This window comes from Mustela lutreola, chromosome 10, assembly GCF_030435805.1.
Source record: "Mustela lutreola isolate mMusLut2 chromosome 10, mMusLut2.pri, whole genome shotgun sequence".
NCBI lineage: Eukaryota > Metazoa > Chordata > Mammalia > Carnivora > Mustelidae > Mustela > Mustela lutreola.
The window spans coordinates 48,088,584-48,109,570 of record NC_081299.1 but is presented as its reverse complement, the minus strand read 5'-3'; the positions used below and the strand labels follow the sequence as shown (position 1 = coordinate 48,109,570).

The 20,987-nt window shown below is 43.6% G+C and overlaps 1 protein-coding gene across 15 annotated transcripts in view; it reads right to left on the bottom strand.

Annotated features, from left to right (window-relative positions):
- The window catches only part of FGGY (FGGY carbohydrate kinase domain containing), a 412,410-nt gene that overhangs the window by 130,781 nt on the left and 260,642 nt on the right, over positions 1-20,987 (bottom strand). For 14 of the 15 annotated variants that reach the window (XR_009345297.1, XM_059137206.1, XM_059137204.1 and 11 more), the window contains one exon: positions 4,158-4,265. The exons of the other annotated variant lie outside the window; for it this stretch is intronic. Coding sequence is in view for 13 of the 14 variants with exons in the window: in XM_059137206.1 (XP_058993189.1) it covers positions 4,158-4,265 (108 nt within the window). In the remaining variant the exon portion in view is untranslated. The remainder of the gene's footprint in view (positions 1-4,157; positions 4,266-20,987) is intronic. 15 annotated transcript variants of the gene reach the window in all.

Below are 20,987 nucleotides of genomic sequence, written 5' to 3'. Positions count from 1 at the left end.
ACTACCCCCTGTGTGGGCTCTCTGTCAAATAAATAAATAAAATCTTAAAAAACAAAAATAATTCAAGGGTAACCCTCACTCAAGCTCCATTATTCCAGAAAGCCAAAGCCACCACCGCTTTGGAAGAAGAGGCAGCTTAGGAATTTGACTTAGCCTCCTTACTGCACACCTCCCCCAATGAAAAGGACTCCAACTTCAGAGAGTGCCTGGAGAGAGGGATGGCCAAAGGCCAGCTGGAAACCAGCATCGGCATCTGGACGCAGTGACTGCATGGGCTGGTGTTCTATGGAAAAGGTCTGGGCAAAAAAGTGATGTTTTCTGCACAGCTATTCTGGAGAGAGTATTGACAAGCACGAGGCAATCCCTGCTGGGTGCCCAACTGAGGCAACTAAAATCAATCATCCATGGGCTGGAGGCATGTGCCCTTCTAAGAGGAAATGAGTGTCAGTGGCACAAGCTTGAAATGAGTGAAAAATGAATCCAAATCTCAGTCAATTGAAACTGCAAGAGTTCCAGAGCCAGAAAAGATCCTATTCTATTTTTTTTCCTTCATCCTGAAGTTAACCAGATGGAGATTTTTTTTCTTTTTCTTCTTCTTCCTCTTTTTTTTTTTTTTTTTTTTTTTTTTTTTTTTTTTTTTTAAGTACCAAGCTATTCACATACTTGGAATGAAGAATTTGCTTTGGGATGAAAGATTTTTTTTTTTTTTTTAATTGTAAAAATGAGACAAAATAGCTATTCCCCCCTCCCTCCCAAATCTAGAGTTTAGGTAATTTTTTCTTGTTTATTCTCTTCTTTCTCCTCCTTCCCTTCCCTCTTCCTCTACTTTCTCTTCTCTTCTGCTGCAGATGGTACATCTGTGTCTGTGTTTAGAATATACTGTGGACAATGTAATAATGGGACAGTTTCAGACCCAGCATTTCAGGCATGTGTGTTTGAAACAATGAACACAAAACATGCAACTTCCTCTCTCCGTGTTCTCCATGAAAACAATGTTGTAAAACCAGAGATTAGAATTTCACAACAGAACAAACAAGAATAAGTAAATGGAAAGGAAGGGCAAATGTCAAAGGAGTCACATATAAAGGCCACTGACAATGCACCAGGGACCTCTCGGTTGTGCTTGCTCCCCTGAGTCTGCATTCTTCGTCTGTGTATTTGGATAATCACTGTACCTATTTCATGGGGATTCTGAGAGAATTAAATGAGATAGTATATGCCAAGCACTTGGCATCGAGACTGAGAAAGAAGCCTTCAAAATAAATATGAGGCATTGGGATTATTATGTATTAATAAGATTATGTATATAATTATGTAAGATTAATAAGGATTAATAAGATTATGTATATAAATCCTTTTCTCAGAACATTCTCAATAAGGTAGGATTTTTATTATTATCATCATTATTGTATTTATTTCATTTCTTTATTTTGTAGGCTGTTTCTGTCTCTTTGCTTGCCTCCCCTGGACTGGACTGCTGCTTTACTGGGCAGTTTCTTCTGTTCTTGATTCAGATTTTGCCCCATCAGGCTAGCTTTTGCTCTCTAAACTGCACAGGTCAATCACACCCACTTGTACGGCCCATGAAATATAAGCAGAATTGCCCAAAGTGGAGCTCCAAGGGCAGCTTGGTTGGTGATGGTGCAAAATCACTAACTAGAGGAAAGGCCACAATTCCCATGACTTCAAAAGTCACAGTAGACTATTATGAAGACTTTATTAATGGCCAAAAGGAGGTCACATTTTTTATTTAAATTCTGAAACAGGCATAACCAATTCTTCTCCACAAAGATATGTCATAATGTTTGGGCAAAGATGGCTTATATCCATAGCAACAGAGCAAACTTTGAGCCAAATACTGGGGAAAGTATTTCCAGACTGACACAGATGTTCAATTTGCATACTAAGTCTCTGAAAACCTGTTGATGGACAGCTTCATGAACAATGCACTCTGCACAAAGAACTGGTTTACTGGATCATTGTACTTGTTTTAAAAAAAAAAAAATGCCTCTGGATTGTGCCCTCTATGAGTTCTGGGTCTGCAAAGGGTGATTATACCATGAGGCAGGGTTGAAACAGGCTATATTTCAGCAATGGGCTTTTATTATGTCACAGAAAGGGAATGGATATTTAAGTTAAACACTGTGTAAACACATGACATTTACTTCAATAGGACGATGCAAAGTCTGAGTCCCCTGGCACCTTCATAAGGCTATGTTGTCTTCTCAGTGTCTCTAGCATAGTGTTCTTACAGACCAATCAGATGTTCTTTCTTTTATAGGCACCGAGATTCCCTACTACATAAAGAGCTCCTCAAAACCAGAGCCCGCGGAGGTCTCGCTCATTGAATGCATCTCTGTGGCCGGGCACAGAACATGGGCTTCAATGCCAGCCACACACCTATGTTTCCACTGACTTTGAAAGAGAATTTGAGGCAGCTAAGTATAAAATAGCCATATACTAAGAAATGGAAAAAATGGGCATTTGCATCCAGAGTGAGCTTTGGATCTGATCAACTATCATTCAGTTGAACATTTGGAAGAGTTGGTATGGGAATGAGACCATAAACAGACGATGTGAGATTGGCTAACTGAACCTTGGTCTCCTTTTCCCTTGCGTTCCAATGGAATCCTTCCAAGGCTTGCTGATCTCCTGACCTCAGTTCTTATTAAGCACTGTCCTGGTCCTCATTCAAACCCGCATAGCTTTCTGTTTGTGGACTAACCGACTAAAACCGGTCTCCCCACCTTCAGCCATGTACCCTCAGGCCTTCTACTCAAGGCTGCTAGCCAGTCTGTCCACCTGAGACCTGAACATGAGCATGTACTCTTCCAACCTTGCACTGCTCTCCCTTGGTCTACCAGAGAGAGATCAGTTTCTTAGCATGTTCTCCAGTGACTTATGATGTGTTCCCTATCCAGCTCTCTAACTTTCATTGTCAGTCATTCTTCTAATAACAGTTTATGTCACAGCCTATGTGCCATAACCTCAAATATGCCTTATTATTTGTCACTCCCATATCTTTGTTCCTATACCAGTTCTCCTGCCTAGAGGAGTATATCTACCCTTCTTTGCCTGGTTGGTCTCTATTTACCTTTCAAGACTCAGCATAAATGCCTTATCCCCTGCCAAAAGTTTTTTTAGCTTTATGCCAACTCTGTGCTTTGTCCCTCTGGTACAATACTCATCTCGTTTTTATGGGTCTTCCATCTTCCCTATGAGACAACCCCACAAATTCACCAAATTTTTATCAACTACCTTCTATAAACCAGCCACTGAGCTAGATGCAAAGAAATGTCAGATATGGCCTTTGCCTTTAAGGAGCTCCTAGTTTTCTGGAAATGACAGATTAGTAAACCAATAAGAATAACAGAATATTCTAAATAGAGTTGTGTCTTGGGGTGCCTGGGTGGCTCAGTGGATTAAGCCGCTGCATTTGGCTCAGGTCATGATCCCAGGGTCCTGGGATCAAGTCCCACGTTGGGCTCTCTGCTCAGCAAGGAGTCTGCTTCCTCCTCTCTCTCTGCCTGCCTCTCTGCCTACATGTGATCTCTCTCTCTCTGTCAAATAAATAAATAAAATCTTAAAAAAAAATAGAGTTGTGTCTTAAAGGACAAGTAAAATTATCCAAGTGGTAAAGAGCTTTCTGAGCAGGGAAAGAAAAACATCCAAAGGCACAGAAGAGTAGAATAACATAAGTCATGGGGAAGCTGCAGGTAGGGTAATCTAGACTCAGTGACAAGTACATGCGTGGGACTGGGGGGGATGGACCATGAGAATATGACATGCCCAGAAAACTATGTGAATGATATCCCCAAGGCTATGGAGAACCACTAACGGGTTTCAGCTGGTAAGTTAGTTGGTCCTTTTTACAAAGTAAAATACCACTTTCACTGCCATGAAAAAAAAAAAGGATTTTTGTGTGAAAGATAGGTGACAAGATGGGTTAGTCATCATTGCCTGGACCAACATTTATTCCTTTGGCAAATGCATGCTGCCTATGCACCATATGTTAGGCGGTATGCTAAGACAAAGCTAAGTGTTCTGATTTAGGAGCCTGCAAATCTTCCAGATACTGGGTATATGGTTAACGTGACAGAATGGGCTGATCAAGACTATAAAAACATTTAGACCATACTGAGAAAGTGTCAACTTACCAGTTTTCCAGTAACGCTCTGACCACCTTCATTCAACCAGAACCCAGGGACCATGGCTGAGAAATAAGGGCCCCAGACACCCGGTACAAAAATTGGATCTTTGCTGATCTGAAAAGAAAGAGGCAAAGTAGATGAAAATAACTGATCCTCAGGGCGAGTTAGAAGCCTTAACCTCCTTCTATCTGATGTTTCTATGACTGTGAAATTCAACTTCCCATTAAATACCTTCTTTGAGGGGCACCTGGGTGGCTCAGGGGGTTAAAGCCTCTGCCTTCAGCTGAGGTCATGATCCCAGGGTCTTGGGATCGAGCCCCACATCAGGCTCTCGCTCAGCAGGGAGATTGCTTCCTCCTCTCTCTCTGCCTGTCTCTCTGCCTACCTGTGATCTCTGTCTGTCAAATAGATGGATAAAATCCTAAAAAAAAAAAAATACCATCTTTGATAATAAAGTCATTCCTTCCAAAGGAAGGGCTTGGCTTCATCTCTGGAAGCCTTCCTGATAAATTTATTTAGATGTCAGGGTAGCAAAAGAGATCATTTTGGAAAGAAACTGATGAGACACTTCCTTGTTGGCTCCCTCTCTGTGGCAGACTCATTGCAAAAATGGTCCCCAATCTCTACCCTCCATGTATCCAACCCCTTTCCAAAGCGACTTGGCAGCTCCTCTCATTGATGGCGGAGTCCCCATCCCTCGAATCTGGGTCAACCTTGTGCCTTGTTTTGGCCAACAGAATGAGATGGAAGTGACACTGCACCAGTTTTCCAGGCTTAGGCCTTAAGAGGACTGTATGCTTCTATTCTTCCTCTTGGTTCTCTACCTTTGCCAGAAGAGCCCAGAGTAGCTTGCTGGACAGAAGGACAAGCAAGTGATGTCTCCCATATACGAAGCAGCCCAAACAAGATCAGCAAATCATCCTAGTCAACCAGTACTAACAAGCCCAGATCACCAGAATCACCCAGTCAACTGGTAGACCTGTGAACAAAAATACATGACTTGTTTTACATCACTGAAGACTGTGTGTTTGTCATCTAGGATTTCCATGGTGAGAGATAACTGATACATTCCCTTCCTTCACAAATACTCACTAGTCACAACTAACAGCATGCTATCTCCCTTAATTGGGTGCTGGAGATACAGAGATGAATCAGAGTTCCTGTCTTCAAGAAGCTACCTATCGAGAGGGGAGCTCTACAAGTAAGCAGACAAATAGGATACAGTGTGGTCTACAGGATGATAAAGAGAAAACACAGAATGTTATGGAGGGACAGAGCATGCAAGGCATGGATGGTCTTAGAGAACAGGACATAGACCAGGCATGCATGCTAGGTCAAGGGAATGGCTTGAACAAAGCCATGTAAGTGAGGGAGAGGTTCTTAGGATTCAAGACACTGTATTCCACAGAAGTTCTTTCAGGTGTCAGGAGAATACACCAAGACACGAACCAGGTCAAACAAGGATGGGCCACGTGTTACCTCATCTGAAATGGTACATGCCTCTCATCCTGCCCATCTAGCAGGGACGTATATTTCTGGTTGTGGAGGCATGTAGTTCAAGGGTGGGGAAGAGAAGGGAGTGAAGCATACTAGGTCTACTCCCACATGTCTTCTGGACAGGTAGCAAATCCATTCATTTATCCTACAAATATTTATTCAGTCCTTATTATATATCTGGTACTATGTCACATCCTGGCAATATTGAATTGAACTGAATATTCATGATTTCTGTCCTCATGAAATTTGTAGTCCAGCATTTTGACACTGGAACAAGCTTTCTTTAAATGTCTTCACCCGCACTAATCCAGTTCCCTTTTTACTAAACTTGTGAGTCTTCAAAGCAGTAGGATTTCCAACCCTCAGATATGAAGAAAATGAGGGAAGGCAAGGGAACTACACAACACTGTCAACTTTAAATCTTGTGAAATAATATAATTTATAAAAAGGGACGTTTAACCCCTAAAATAGAAAGAATGTCAGGGAAAAAAGAAAGACTTTTACAAGAAAAGACAGTTTGGCTTGCAATGCCATATTCATTCATTTTGTGGTTGGTTGAATAGGTATTTCCTGAATTCCCTCTGTGGTACAAGCTGGTGCCAGGCACTGGCAATGAATATGAAACAAAGCAGCATAGTCCCTGTCCTCATGAACCATTCTGTCTTGAAATGGGATCAGATGAGAGTGGCCCATCCTTCAAGTTTGGCTGGGAATCTCCTAGGTTTAACACTCAAGGTCTTATGTCCTAGAAAACCCTGCAGTCCTGGGCAAACAGGACAAATCTTTGGATACCCCAGATAGCTATTAATCAGATCCTTACACAGATGTGTAATTATAAACTGTGATAAATAAATGAATGAAAATCAAAAAGTATTATAAGGGCAAATAAGTGAGGTACCTAATTTAGTCTAGGGGTCTCGGAAGGCCTTTTTCAGGAGGCAATATCTGAATTAAGATGTAAACCACAGACAGAAGTTACTCAGTAGGTGTGAGGGTGTGTGTGTGAATATACATATGATTGTGTATAAGCATGTGTTTGTGTATGTGTATATGATACAGAGACTATTCTAGCCAGAAGGAGCACACACTAAATGGTCTTTGTTTTTGTCACTTTGTCTTTGCTCATAAAAATTGATCACATGCCGGGCCTAGACACTACTCATCCCAGAGTGGCTCTGGGGTGGATATGATAGCTCATATTCACAACCACTTAGGACCCAGTGTTTGAACAGGAAGATGGATAGCCACCAAAGTCAAATCATCTCCTGTCAATGCCCTGCACCCCTTCCCTTCCAGAACTCTTGGCCCCATTTGATAGATTAGTCTCAAAGAGTTTGTTGTATAAGACCTCTACAGTCACACAGTAACCACCCAAGGCAGGATCTGAACCCAGGCAGCTGTTGCCCTCAAATCGTATGATATGTTTTAATTTTAACTCATACACATAAATTGCTTTGGAAGGTCACGCATCACCCCCTACCTCCACCCCATCTCACAATTTCTTTAAGCTTGTTGCTGAGTCAGCCAGGGCAGAGCTTCACTGGAAGATGAGGGTATGCTGCTCAGAAATGTCAGGTGAAGGCTCAGCCTGGCTCTGTCCTAGGGAGAGGTTTTGAGCTGACTCCTGTTTGTGCTCACTCCTTTGCAATGGCACATGCTTCTCATCAGACATCTGAGTAAAGCAAGGAAACCAACACACAAAAAAGTTTCCCAGAGCGTTTCCAATCGCCTCTAAACCCTGTGCTCTTGGAGAAAACAAGTAATTGTTTTGACGGGGGGAGGGGGGAACACATTTGTATATTGCTGTGTGCTTTAATTCTTTGCAATAAACCTAAACATTTAAAGATATTTTTGTGAAAGCTCTTTCTCATGCCGATGGCTATCTTGGCCTGGAGGCTGTTCTGTTACCCAAAGAAGGGAGTTCATTTTACTCCACTGATAACAACTGTCTGTAGAGGACATTGATTTCCTAGTCATAGCAGTGCTATTGGCAACAAGAGTCAAGATTGACTGGGTACTTACTAAAGGCCTCCTTCCAAGCATATTATAGGAATTAAACCACGTAACCCTCATAAAATCCCCGAGGGAAGATTTCATCACAATTTCTATTGAATAGATGTGTAAACTAAAGCAGAGAGAGTTTAACTCCATGTCCAAGGTTATAAAAATGCAAAGCAGCCAGGCACCACACTCTGCAGGTTCTAAATTTGTCTCTGCCAAAGTATGGTCTTATTTTTAGGCTACCATTGCTTCTTTGAATCCTTCTTAGGCTCCCAAGGGCAGAAAGCAAGGGCCATCACATAGCCAACACAGACTCTTTCAAATGGAACAAACCTTCTGGCCTTGACGACAAGTCAGGGAATCTGCATTTCTAAAAAGCTTTTGAAACATTTTCCCCAACAGGCTTATGAAGGGCGGAGGAGTGAGTGTGGGTTGAGTCTAAGACCTATCTTGATTCTATTCCAGCCTGCTGTATTCTAGCCAGGTGATCTCACACAACCTCATCTTTCTGGGCTTCAGTTCCCTCAGTTCAAAAAAGGGAGGACTGATACAAACGTTGGAGGACTTTGGTGAAGACAGAATAAGCCATCAACTACAAACAGCTAATTATATGTTTAATACCAAATACACATTGGTTCTCCTTGAAATAAAGCTTATGATGGAATAGTCAGGGGACAGAGTTGAATGACCACAGTCAAAAGTAATTATGGCCTGGTAAGAAGGTCTCTAGATTGGCCCGTGGTCTGATTTAGTGAATATGCTAAACAATGAAGTAGACATGATTCAGAAGAAAAGCTTATCACGTTTTCAGAGGATATAAATGTGGCCGGATATTATGCTCCACATGATAGAATACGTTCAAATCAAGATTCAAATTCAAAACTACTTCTAAGAGCTAGGACATTAAGCAAAATACAAGCAACTAGTTAACATTTGTTGAATTGTATGGTTAAACCTTCATACTTAAAAGGTACTAGAAATATTCTCTTCCATAATACTCTTTCTCATGGGTGGTAGCACATGAGTATTCAATTTGGTAGGGTTTGAAGCACCATGTAGACTTTTGCTATATTCTTTAATTATGTGTGATATAAATAAAATTATAGAAAACTGCTATAAAACAAAACATTTGGTTGCTCACTATATGCCAGGCACTGAGATTAGGATCAAGCTTATAAAAATGATGAAGTAAAATAATAATAACAATGATAATCACTAATAAGGAAGGCATGACCCGTTTCCACAAAGAGCTCCTCGTCTAACTAGGGGTCTGACAAGCGGTGGAAATGTCTAAATTACAAAAAATGTGTGTAAAGTACTACGGTCAAGTTGGGGAGGGCAAGCGTGGTAGAAACCCAAGCTGCAGGCACTTTCCGGAGGTGGTCACGTGTGAGCTGTGTGAGCCAGGCCCTGAAGGAAAAGTAAGTGTTTCCTCAAGTCAAGAAGGAAGGCAGCCTGGGTGGAAACAACTGTTTCCAGGCTGGGCTCACACTCATTTTGGTTTTCATGAGATCATATAGCTCCTAATTCTACTTTAATGTAAAGGTCATAAGGTTGAAGGATAGGTATATTTTTGTACCAATACACCCTACTGTTGGTCAAAAATTCAATTAAAAAAAAAAAAAACAGTTTTTGAAAAGGTAAAGAGTCTCAGTGAAGCCACTCTCTAAGTCAGGCAATGACAGTAAGAAATAATAGTACAGAAATAAGGGTAACAATAAGAAATAATAAAAGAGTAGTTGCTAACAATTACTGCAGGCTTACAACATGCCAAATACTCTCTTAGGCTCTTTACAGACATTCTAGCATTTAATACTCATGACAACCCAGTGAGGTAAGTCCTATCATTATACTGACCCCTCAAACGAGGAAATCTAATGGAGGAGGTCAGATGGCTAGTATCGAAAACAGGAGTAACTTCAGATCCAAACAAGATCCAGGCTATGAACTTATTTCCCTCTGCAGATTCTACTTTCCTCATCTATAAAATAAACAGATTGGATGAGAATGTTTAGTATCTCCTTTGTCTTTGAGATTATCTAAGATTCCATGAAGCTGAGTCATTCCTCTCCAGTTGGCCAATCAGAATTCTCTGGCACGCTATTTCAACACACACTCTGCCCGGTGGCTCAGGGGATCCCACTCAGTGGTCTCTTGGGGCTTCTCTAAGCATCAACTTTGCCTGGCTACCCCCGTGACCATGTCCAGGACTACCAGGGGCCTTTCTTGATGACTGACACTATGTATCTAATATATTTAAGGGCTACTACCCATAATATTTGACACTCACTGAGCAAATACTCAGCAAATATTTCTTGGATACACACGAAGTTCAAACTATGGCTTCAAATATGAAGAGATACAGAAAGATAGGCATCAGAGGCATGTATCATCCCAAGGTTTGCAAGCTAGTAGAAGTTAAGGTACGCAATGGGCTGGGGGGAACTCAGGTATGAAGTGATTTCTAAGTTTATATTTGTATTGAAACATGCAATTACCCTAGATAGTACATGGAGTCCAACAAGCACAGCCCATGTGATAGCTGAAGACAAAGGCATGAGGAGGGTAGGCCAACTACCCAGGATCACAAGGAAAAGAGATGGTCGAGCAGGAATTAGAAGCCTCTCTCCGTTTGTCCCGGCCTCTTCATGCCTGTGCCCAGGCTGGCTCTATGCGTGGATGCCACTGGCTACATTTCACCAAAGGCTATGCTCTTGTCAGCTGAGTTGCCCTGCAGTGCCTGCTCACACCTCTTGCTGGGAGAGATGACTGGGCTCTGAGCAGGGAGCCACTCTAGCAATTTCCATTCTGCCTTGCCCCCACCCCATCACCCCGAGGTTGGTCTAAACCTCTGGCAGGGGCAGCAGGCAGGCTCCAGGCGCCAGTGGTCCTGGGAGGGAATAGGAGGTTTTGTTTTGAGTGCCTCCAGCCAGGTTGGGAATTTCAGAGGGTAGCCGCAGGCATGTGTGGGGCTGAGTATTTCCGTGGTGGCTCATCTCTCCCTCCAAATGGACTGTGCTATCGTCTTACTAGAAAAAAACCATTTATACACATTCCAGCCAACTCCCAACTCACTACACAGTACAAAAAAGAGCACAGAGAATGTGGTTTTTGAATGGAGCTCTTAGCCTTGACCTCAAGTTCTGTACTTCTCAGATGAAATTGTAATGAGTTGTTTGCCTCTCCTACGAAATAGTGAGGAGATACCTCTTAGCTCAAAGACAGTGAACATGACTTAGTAATGTGAGCACAGACCTTGGAGTTAGAAAAACCTGAGTTTCAATTCTGGCTAGGCTGTTTATTAGCCATGTGCCTTTGAATTTGTCTGAGACTCGGTTTCCTCATCTATAAATGGGATAATCTCACCTCCCACAGAGTTCTATGTGAGTCCTAAGTGGTATAATGTGTATAAAGATCTTAGGACATAATATGCTCTCAAGAAATGTGAAATAACAGATGGTTTAACTCTATTTCCTTTTGGGACAGTGGAAGGATCTGGAGTCCCAAGTCCTGGGTTCAGGTCCAGGCTCTACTCCTTCTTAGTTCTGTCCCTTTGGGAGGTTCTCCTTCCTCTTCCCTCCCGGACTCACTCATCCATGCTTGTCATTCACCACATCCCATGGGGTCAGACCATCTACTCCCATGGATGCAATGACAATTTTTATGCTGTTGAATCCCAAACTGTTCTCCCAAACTCAGTCTTTGCTGTTGAGTTCCATATTGGACACTTGACCTGGATGTCTAATCAATGTGTCCAAAACAGAACCCTCTATCCTTCCTCCCAGGGATGCTCTTGTGCTGGGGTCCCTGTCTTCCCATCTACCCAACCACTAGGATACCATTCTTTCTTTTTTTTTTAAATTTTTAATTTATTTATTTGACAGACAGAGATCACAAGTAGGCAGAGAGGCAGGCAGAGAGGGGGGTAGGGGAAGGAGGCTCCCTGCTGAGCAGAGAGCCTGATGTGGGGCTTGATCACACCACTCTGGGATTGCAACCTGAGCTGGAGGCAGAGGCTTTAACCCGTGGAGCCACCCAGGCGACCCTAAGATACCATTCTTAACCTTATGCGGAGTCATCTTTCTCCTCTGACCCACATTAGGCCTTAAATACTGTCAACTCTATTTTTTAAACAAAGCTTGTTTCTCCCCATTGCTATATTGCTCTAGTTCTTTATCATCTCTTGCTTGGATTAGTGCAGTAGTAACTAAGCTGGTTTCTCTGTCTCAAATCCTGCCCTTCTCCTGCACCCCCAAAAACCCTACTCAGAGAATTCAACTTCCTTACCTCCAATACAATGATCCTTCTAACACACAAACCTAATTATAATTGTATCACTCCCTTACATGCTTTAGGACTTCCCCATGGCATATGAGACCTTTCTGACCTGGCTTTTATCTATAGGTCTTAACTTACCACACATGGTACCATTTCTTCACAGTATCGTCATTTTTATTCCAACCAGCCCATCACAGCCTAGAAATTCCCCCAGCTGTGCCATTTTCTTTCTCATCTCTATGTCTTGATAAATGCTCCTCTTTCTGTCTAAAAGGCATTCCTTCTTACCTTCCCCTGACTAACTCTTCCAAGTCCTTTTATAGGATTTAGCTCAATACTATCTGCTCTGGGAAGCTTCTCTAAACCCTGACTGGCTGAGTTCTTTCTTCTTACATCTTCCTTTACCCTCTGTACTTCTATCCTGTCAGCTGTCACAACATATGTTATATGTGTTCATATTCATACCTGCATCTATAAATTGCATACAATGTGTATTTAGTATATAAGATGCATATAAAATGGTTTTTTTTTAAGATTTTATTTATTTATTTGACAGAGAGAGATCACAGTAGACAGAGAGGCAGGCAGAGAGAGAGGGAAGCAGGCTCCCTGCTGAGCAGAGAGCCCGATGTGGGACTCGATCCCAGGACCCCGAGATCATGACCTGAGCCGAAGGCAGCGGCTTAACCCACTGAGCCACCCAGGCACCCTATAAAATGTTTTATAAACTAAATCACCCACTGCAGCACACGGCTAAAGTTATGAACAATGTCACTGATATTCGGAGCAACAATAGCACAGGACACATGTTCAATCACCTATAAGTAGCACATAGTTCATAAAACTCAGGCTTGCCAAATTTTCTTGTTCTCTGTTTGGAGGTTTCTGAAAGGTTAAGAGTCCTCAAGTAGAGAGTATGCCCTTTCTAAAAATCCAATCCCCTTATTTGAGTTTAAGCAAAACAGGAAGACGTGAAACCTGTCCACAGGTATCTCCTGGGGCCGAGCAGTTCAAGCTGGCAGGCAGGGAGGGCACTGAACGGGTTTGTCACCCAACCAAACAGTCCCCAAATTTGGGATGGAGGGAGGCAGCCCAATGCTGCTTGCAATGTCCTGAGTTATTTGCCAACTATTTTGGACTCGCTAAACCTCGAATTCCTTATTCTTCATCATTTTGAAATCCGTATGTGATCACAATAGAAACTTAATCCATATGCTTCTCATTCGCATACACTTAACGGACACCCAAAGTTGCTTTGCAAGAGACGGAGGAGCCATGAAAACTTTGAGGACTGCCTAAGATCTCCCACAATTTTGTCTCCCTTGCAGATAAGAAGCCACCCTTGGCCTCTTCTATACAGATGCCTGACTGGCTCCAGGGAGCTCAGACCAGCTTGAAAACTCCAAGAGCTGTGGGACCCCAAATATGTAAAAATCATAGCTTGCATCTTTTTCACAGCCTAAACAATCTGTGATGGGTAAACAATTCCTGGTGGATCCCATGAGTCAGGGAGGAGGGGCTGGTGGCATGGGTGGGGGAAGGGGAGGCAGCGAGTGAGAGGAGAGAGGGCACCCTTTCTGTGTGCCGGTCACCAGATGGACTCTTAGTTCTGTTTCAATGTCACATAGTGACCTGGACTCTTGGTGTCAGAACCGTGTCTTCTATTTCTGCCACAACCCCAGGAATGAGCAGAGGACTAATCAAGTGCTTCTCAAATATGACATAGCCAATGTCCTCCTTTGATTCTGAGCCAGCTGTTAGGGAAAGCAGCTCTCCCTGATAGACTTCAGTTAAAAAGATGCCTCCGGCAGCCTTAGAGACAAGGCTGATAAGCAGGTGCAGGCAAGGATGACACAGCCTTTCCCCTGTAACAAGCACATGGCACCCAACCCACAGTACCTCTCCCAGATAGCCCTGATTTCTGACCGCTGAACTGCAGACACTTTCTCCTCCTGCTTGGCTCCTGATTGGCTTCTGAGCTTCCCTTGTTATGACTTTTTGCTTTGATACCACTGTCTAGTTTCAGATATTGTCTCATAAATCTGACCACAGATTGAGAGACTGGTCTGACTCTCCATGTTTAGTCCTAAGTTGCTGATTGTCATCAGTCCTCAGGGTGTTCATCTGAAAAATGGGGCAGATAGGACCTCTTTTATAGACTTGTAAAGATTAAATGTGGCATAGTCTATTATAGGCTTTGGTACAGTGCCTGGTACATTCAGTGACCCAGGGAAATGGAGCCTGTCCTAATATCATCACCCTTATACTGGCCAAGCTGCACTTCTTATTTATGGACCAGATTACAGAGAGGCATTTAATTTTCAAAAGTAAGATCTGACACCATCTTGACTAGAATTCTGAAGCAGGGTACAGGGTTTGTATTGGCTCTGGAGAAGAACGAGATAGGAATCAACAGGATCATTCAAATGAATTAATTTCTATTTGGAAGATCTAGGAGTGAGACACACCCTGTTAACAGAGTATGGGATAAAGGCAAAGAGAACCTTGGCTAAATTATATTGGGGCCTCATTTGAAAAAAGTCAGAACTGCTGGGCATACTCATCAATCGCTGCCTTCCCAAAACAACCTCCTCCTCTCTTCTCAGGTTTAGCTCGGGGAATCTGGGACATGTCCATACAAGTCTGGACCTGAAGGATCCCAATCTTCAGAACTCTCTCTGCACTTGTGGCCTAAAACATGACAAGAAGGCAAAAGGGGCCAGGCAAAGAGAACTAAAAACTCTGCATACACACCTGTGTCATCCCAGAGTGAAGGACTGCGAAAGTACCAGAAACTGACGAGTGTTTATCGAGTAGTAATTAGGGTGAAGGACTCCATCCCTCCCATCTTCTCTATGACAAAGCAGGTTGCCAGCGCATTAAGAAATCATGATGGTTAGATGAGAGGAGGTCAGGAGAAAGATGGAGAGAGAGGGTGGGAAACCCATGTACTTTGGTTACCTAAGAAGTCACCAGGGACAGCACATAAGGGGCACATGGGCCAGAACGTCCATGTCAGACAGCGAGCCGGGCCCCCTTCCTGCTGTCGCTGGGCCAGGCCTCAGAATCCATCCCAGATTCGCAGAGCGCCTGGATGCACTTCTATAGTTCCCACACGGGGCACTGTTACCTCCATTTCCCCCACCTGAGATGCTGAGCAAGCCCATGTCCCCCAGCTTCGATGAGAACTGAGTTTCAGAGACATTAGGAGAGTTCTCAGGCTCACCAAGAGGGCAGAATCAGCTCTCAGACACATATCTGGCTCGAGTCCACAGGCTTTCTGAGACTTTTTTTTAAGAGAAAAAAGGCTATAAACAGGCAAGGCAAGGACAGAGAAGATAGCAGCATCTTCAACATCTAGTCTGGGGCCGGCCCAGTGACCCTCGTACCCTGAGGGGAAGATGTCCCCTGAAAAGTCAATGGACATGAGGGGATTTTCCTACGTCAAGAGGGAGAAAGAGAGAGAGAGAGAAGGAAAAAAAAAATCACACATTCCAGAGGGAAAAGGTATCTTTTCCCTCTTCTCCATATTCAACAGCAGTTCCTTGAAAAGGCTAAGTGACTCTCATGTTAAAGAAAAAAAAAAAAAAAAAAGGAAAGATTTAAAAATTGCTTCCTTATTTGAACGAGTCCCTGTGAAAAAGAAACGGTCCACAGAGGTAAGGAGACTAAAGGAAGAAAGGGCACTGAGAGGGAAAGCAGATCCTGGGGGGTTGCCCTCAGCTTACAGTCTATAAAAGACCACGCTAATAAGTAAGATATGTAAACACTGCGGCACAATCAGAAACAAATGAAAGGAGGGACTGAGAGGAACAGTGTTTGGCTGTGGCCCAGGGCCAGGAGGCAGCTTTTGTTATGAATAGATCATCTGCCTGTGAAACAGACCTGATTTTAACCCTTGGCGGAGGCGACCCAGTGTGTAAGAATGTATCGGGCCCATCTGGACTTCCTTAGAGAGAAGGGGGAAGAAAAGGGGTTCGCAGGGAAGAAAAAAGGGGGTAAAAACAGCTATCTGTGAAATGCTATGACACGATGTAGGGCAGGGTTATGGTTCTGTGAGCGTGCTTTAAACAGTTTCTGTGTTATTAATCAGTAACACATGGAGCTCACAAAATAACAAATGACAATTATAATGGCTTTTTTTTTTTTTTAAGGCATTACAGGTGAATGGATGGGAGTGGGGTGTGGAAGGGAGGGAAGGCAGCTAACACAGGCCAAGCACCTACTAAGAGCAGTTTTATACACATCCTCATGCATAATCTTCACGACAATCCAGCCATTTCCTTCGGTTTCAGATGAAGAAAGGGTGACTCACCCAAGTTCAAAGACACGTTTATGGTCATATAAGTGCCAAGTGGCAGAAGCGACTGAGTCAGTCTGATTCCAAAGGCCATGCTCTTATTATACCCAGCTACTTGAAGAACCACAGACGTCAGATGAAAGGAAGCGGCCAGTGGAACCAGCCCTTCCCCTTACCGGACATTTGAGCTGTTGCTATGGGTTGACAGAGAAGGCACAGGGCAGTGCCTAAAGGTACTCTGAACAAGCAAAACAAACCTGGCTTCTGGAGATCTGTGTGCTTCCTACTGTCCTGCCTTCCTCTCTCTCTCCACTCACCACACGGCCATCAGAGGCAAGATTAAATGAAACCGGCCACCAATGCCAGCCTGGCTTCCAGGATGTGCGAATTCCGGCAGAACTCTCTGTGTGCTGATACCCAGTGTGCGTGGTGTAGACCGATTTGCCACTGGCCTCGCAATTTGAGAATCTGGCTCTCACCTGAGGGAAAGATGCCAGAGTGAGGAGTAAGAGCTATTTTCCACTTCATTGGCCTATGCTCTTAGGGTGGTGACTGAGCACTGAGCTGCGGGGAGGAAACATCCTTGCACACCTGCCTCTGGGGGATACAGAGAAGGTGTGGGGGTTGGGGGCGGTCAGGGAGGCCTGAGGGCCAGTGACATTATTTCCTCCAGACTGACTAGTGCCGTGGAGAGAGAGAGTTGTAGTTCAGCCTGGTCAGGAATCACAGCTCCACGAATCCAACTCTGAGACCCTGACAGATGCCAATTTCCTCCAGCGTAAAAGGCACACGAGAACATTCACCTTCCAAGATGTTCGGAAAGAACAGAGCCAATGCAGAGAAAGCCCGGACATGCCACCTGTCCACAGTAAATTGTCAATAAGTAAGAGCTGATTATTTAACTCTCTGTACTCTCCTTATTTAAAGCCAGGAAATGTTTAATCTCTATTTTTCTGAGTTCAGAGTATAGACTGGTCTCGTTAATCTGGGTAAGGTGCAAACAACTGCAGTGCCCGTAAAGGGTGGAAATAGCCAGAGATAGAGATCTGGGTCTCATTTTTCATGCCAGACCAAGAGGATTGTTTGGATCTCAGTTTGGGTTCCTAGTGGATTCATGGTGAAAAAAGTCATCTAATGTTTACACTTGAGGCATTTCTGTTCATTGAAGCTCTGTACTCATCTGTCAAGAGTTTACATAATAGCTGCCTTCTGGGGGCAGGCGGGGCTATTAGCTGAGATCATGCAGGCCAAGCTCCTCGTGTGGTTTCCCCATATACAGTAGGTGCCTAACATGGGTAAAGGGGGGGGGGTGGTACTCATGAAGCATCTGCTGAGAATCAAGACTCTCCAGAATAGAGACACTTCATGCATTTCTTCAGCAAACATTTAACTGAGCACCTACTACGGGGGTCAGGTTCTGGGGAAACAGAGACGAAAAGATACTGTCCTTGTCCTAGTTTTTAATGTAGTGAGGGTGTGTGACAGTTACTCTACAAATGACAAGGTACTCTGATAAGCACCTCAAAAAAGGTCCAAGTTTGTAGTACAACAATGGCTTGAAGAGAGCGCTACGGTTTCACTGGAATGTGTAGCATTTATAGTAATAATTACAAAATCTCACAAATGTCAAGTTTCCATATACTGTCAGCAAACCTCTGTTAGTGGCTTTCCGTGCACTCTCTCATTTAATAGTTAGTACAGGCCTGTAAAGACAGGTATTGGTATCCCCATTTCACAGACACAGGAACTGAGGCTTACAGGGGTAATATAACTTGCTCAAGATAAGGCTTCCATGGAGCAAGAGATTAAAAAAAAAAAAAAATCAAGCCTATGAGCGGGAGGACGGCCACAGGACAGATCACCAAGGTTCTTTCATGATAGGCTGAGTAGCTGGAACTGTTCTCTTGAAGGCAATGGGGAAATAGTCCCAATTAGTGTTTTGGTTACTTTGTAGCTCAAAGTCTACACACCCACTGCCATCCCCTGTTAAGCACGTATTCAGGATTACCAGAGGCTGGATTTGCACAGTGGTTCATTTTACTTTGCTCTGATTCACAACTGAACACGTAATGAATGATAATCACCCGTTATGTTGCCCAAAAGTTTGTGGTCACAGGCTATGTAAGTGTTTCACACAGAGCTGGGCCTTCCCTGGCCCTCCGGAGCCTCCGAGCTCCAGATCAGCTTCGTGGTGTGGACGTCTGTGTGGTTTCTTCTGTTTTGCTAAGTCGACAGTTCCAAGCAGGGGAAAAGAGGCTTTGCCTCAAAATCTGTTTCTCTAAAAGTCCTTCAGTGCCTCACCTCATTCCATCCATCTCTTCTTTCCCAATTCACCCTCTCCACAGCCTTCAACTCTCCATACTTTAAAGGGCCCCAAACTGCTACCTTGACCTTGGACTTTTAAACCACCTGATGTGCCAATACATAAATGGTGATCCCTGGACATTGCAAAGGGGCAGGGGGCAACAGTCAGCCACTTCAGACGTGCTTCTGCCCTGATTTGGTTAACATCTGGCCCAAGATTCTCACTTCATCCCTCTTCCATGACATGCCTGATCCAGAGGATTAGCATTTTTGAATTTAGTCTTCTAAATCCTAACTGTACCTGATGACTTTGGCTTAAATGCACTCTATTAGCTCTCCCTACTCTGAAATTCTTATTGAGGATCATCACCCAGAGTTGGACTTAGATGACGGTACCAGCCTAGGACCCAACACCCTAAAGAGGGGCTCTTGCATGTGGCCAAAGGTAAAGGTACTCTTCCATACAGGCAATACCCCATATCCAGTACGTTCCCCACTAAATATCCCCACCTCCTAGTCTGCTTCAATGCACCTAAGATGTCTCCTTGCTACAGAGGATTTCCAGACAACTGTTACAATCACTAGTTGAACCAATGCTTGATACATCTAGAAAGTAGGAAAGTCCAGTGCTTTTTATTTTAATTTTTTAAAAAGCTCTATTTATTTGAGAGGGGTGAGGGAAGAAGGGCAGAGGGAGAGAATCTCAAGCAGATTCCCTGCTGAGCAAGGAACTAGACATGGGACTTGATCTCACAATCCTGAGATCGTGATCTGAGCCAAAATCAAGAGCTGAACACTTAACCAACTGAGGTACCCAAGTGCCCCAAAGCCATCACTGTTGAGATAAAGAGATGGAGGCTCTGAAAAATCAAATGATTCACGCAAGTTCACCTAGACAGAAAGTGTCAATGTCAAAATTAAGACTGTTCCTTTTATTTCTAAGGCCAGCAAGTTCTCTGCTGGTTTAATATTGAGAGTAGATGTATATTATTTCAGAGAAGTCAAAAACACCCTTATATTCCCCCCAAAACACCATCCTTCTGGTCTCCTGTGGGATGATGCACTGGAGGAGAAACTCATTCACTCAATTTAAAGCTTTGATTTTGGTAAGAAGACAGATGTTGCACAGGGATACATACTGTAGTCAGTTATGCCACACTACGAAAAGAACACAGATGCATTATTTTCCCCTTAGTGACAGTAAAGAACAGATACTATGAGATCATCAGTATTAGGTGAGAGGATCTCCTGCATAGGCCATGCCAGACCCTTCTACAGAAGTTCTTGGTGCAACTCAACAAAAGCACTCAAACATTACAAATACCAGTATATAGTTGCAGCATTAAGATATGGTGGGGTTCCTTTGGCCCCCTCAATACTGGAAGAGTCTTTAAGAACACCTTCGAGATTGAAAGAGTCTTCAAGAACAGCTTCTAGATATCAAGAAGGTGAGCCTTTACCACCACTGCATCTCCAAAGCTTGTCACCCTTCACAGCAGTATCCTGCCAAGTGGCTGTTTCATTCAAAATTTACTGAAAGCCACCTTTGATCCAGGGACTGTACTAGATACAAGTGCTATAGAAATGAAAGAGCCACAACACCTGCCCACAAGGAATTCACAGCCACGTGAACAAGGAAGACAGAAACCCAGGTAACGAACACCTAACAGCTCGGAGTGTGATTTGTGCCAGAGCTATGTGCCAAGGGAACGCAGAGACTCCACCTCATTTAACCTGAGAACTTCCGGGACGAGATGATGCCCAAGCTCAGATCTGAAGGCTACGTGGAAGTAAGACAGGAGAAGGAGTGGAGGGAAGGGAACTGCAGGAGGAGGGAAAGGAAGCAAAGGGAGAGGCAGCAGAGAGTATAGCGGAACGGGGCCGGAGGACAGAGAACGTGAGGAGTAATTCCCTGGGGAGTTGACTGGCCATCACGCACCATGCTGTGCAGACGGTCATTAGAATGCTAAGGATTAGGGCAACAGAAAGGAGAAGGATAACATGTTTCGAACTAGTAGGAGCAATTCTGGCTGAGATCTTTTTTCTCTCTGAGACTCCACTGTGTCATAAGTGAGAGTACTGAGTTAGATGATATTTACATGTTCCTTCTGTTCATCAAATGGACGAATAGAGTTACAGGAATATTTTTCATGTCGTCACAGAGCTGGTAGCTAAACATTATAGAGGGGTGCATGAAAAATGTGTTAAGCTCTAATGAAAGAGACAGAACACAGAATATGGCTTCAAGTGACTTGAAATGAAAGCTAGGTCTGCCACTCATTATGTGATGGAATAAATCCCGCACCCGTTCATCTACAACAGAGCGGTAGCTATGCTTGGTTGGGAAACTATAAGGAATAGAGAAGACCAAATATGTTAAAATATAGGGCATATAAGCAGTTACTCAACAAATGTCCTCTGACTCTACTGCCTGGACTAGACAGGCTGTAGTTCAG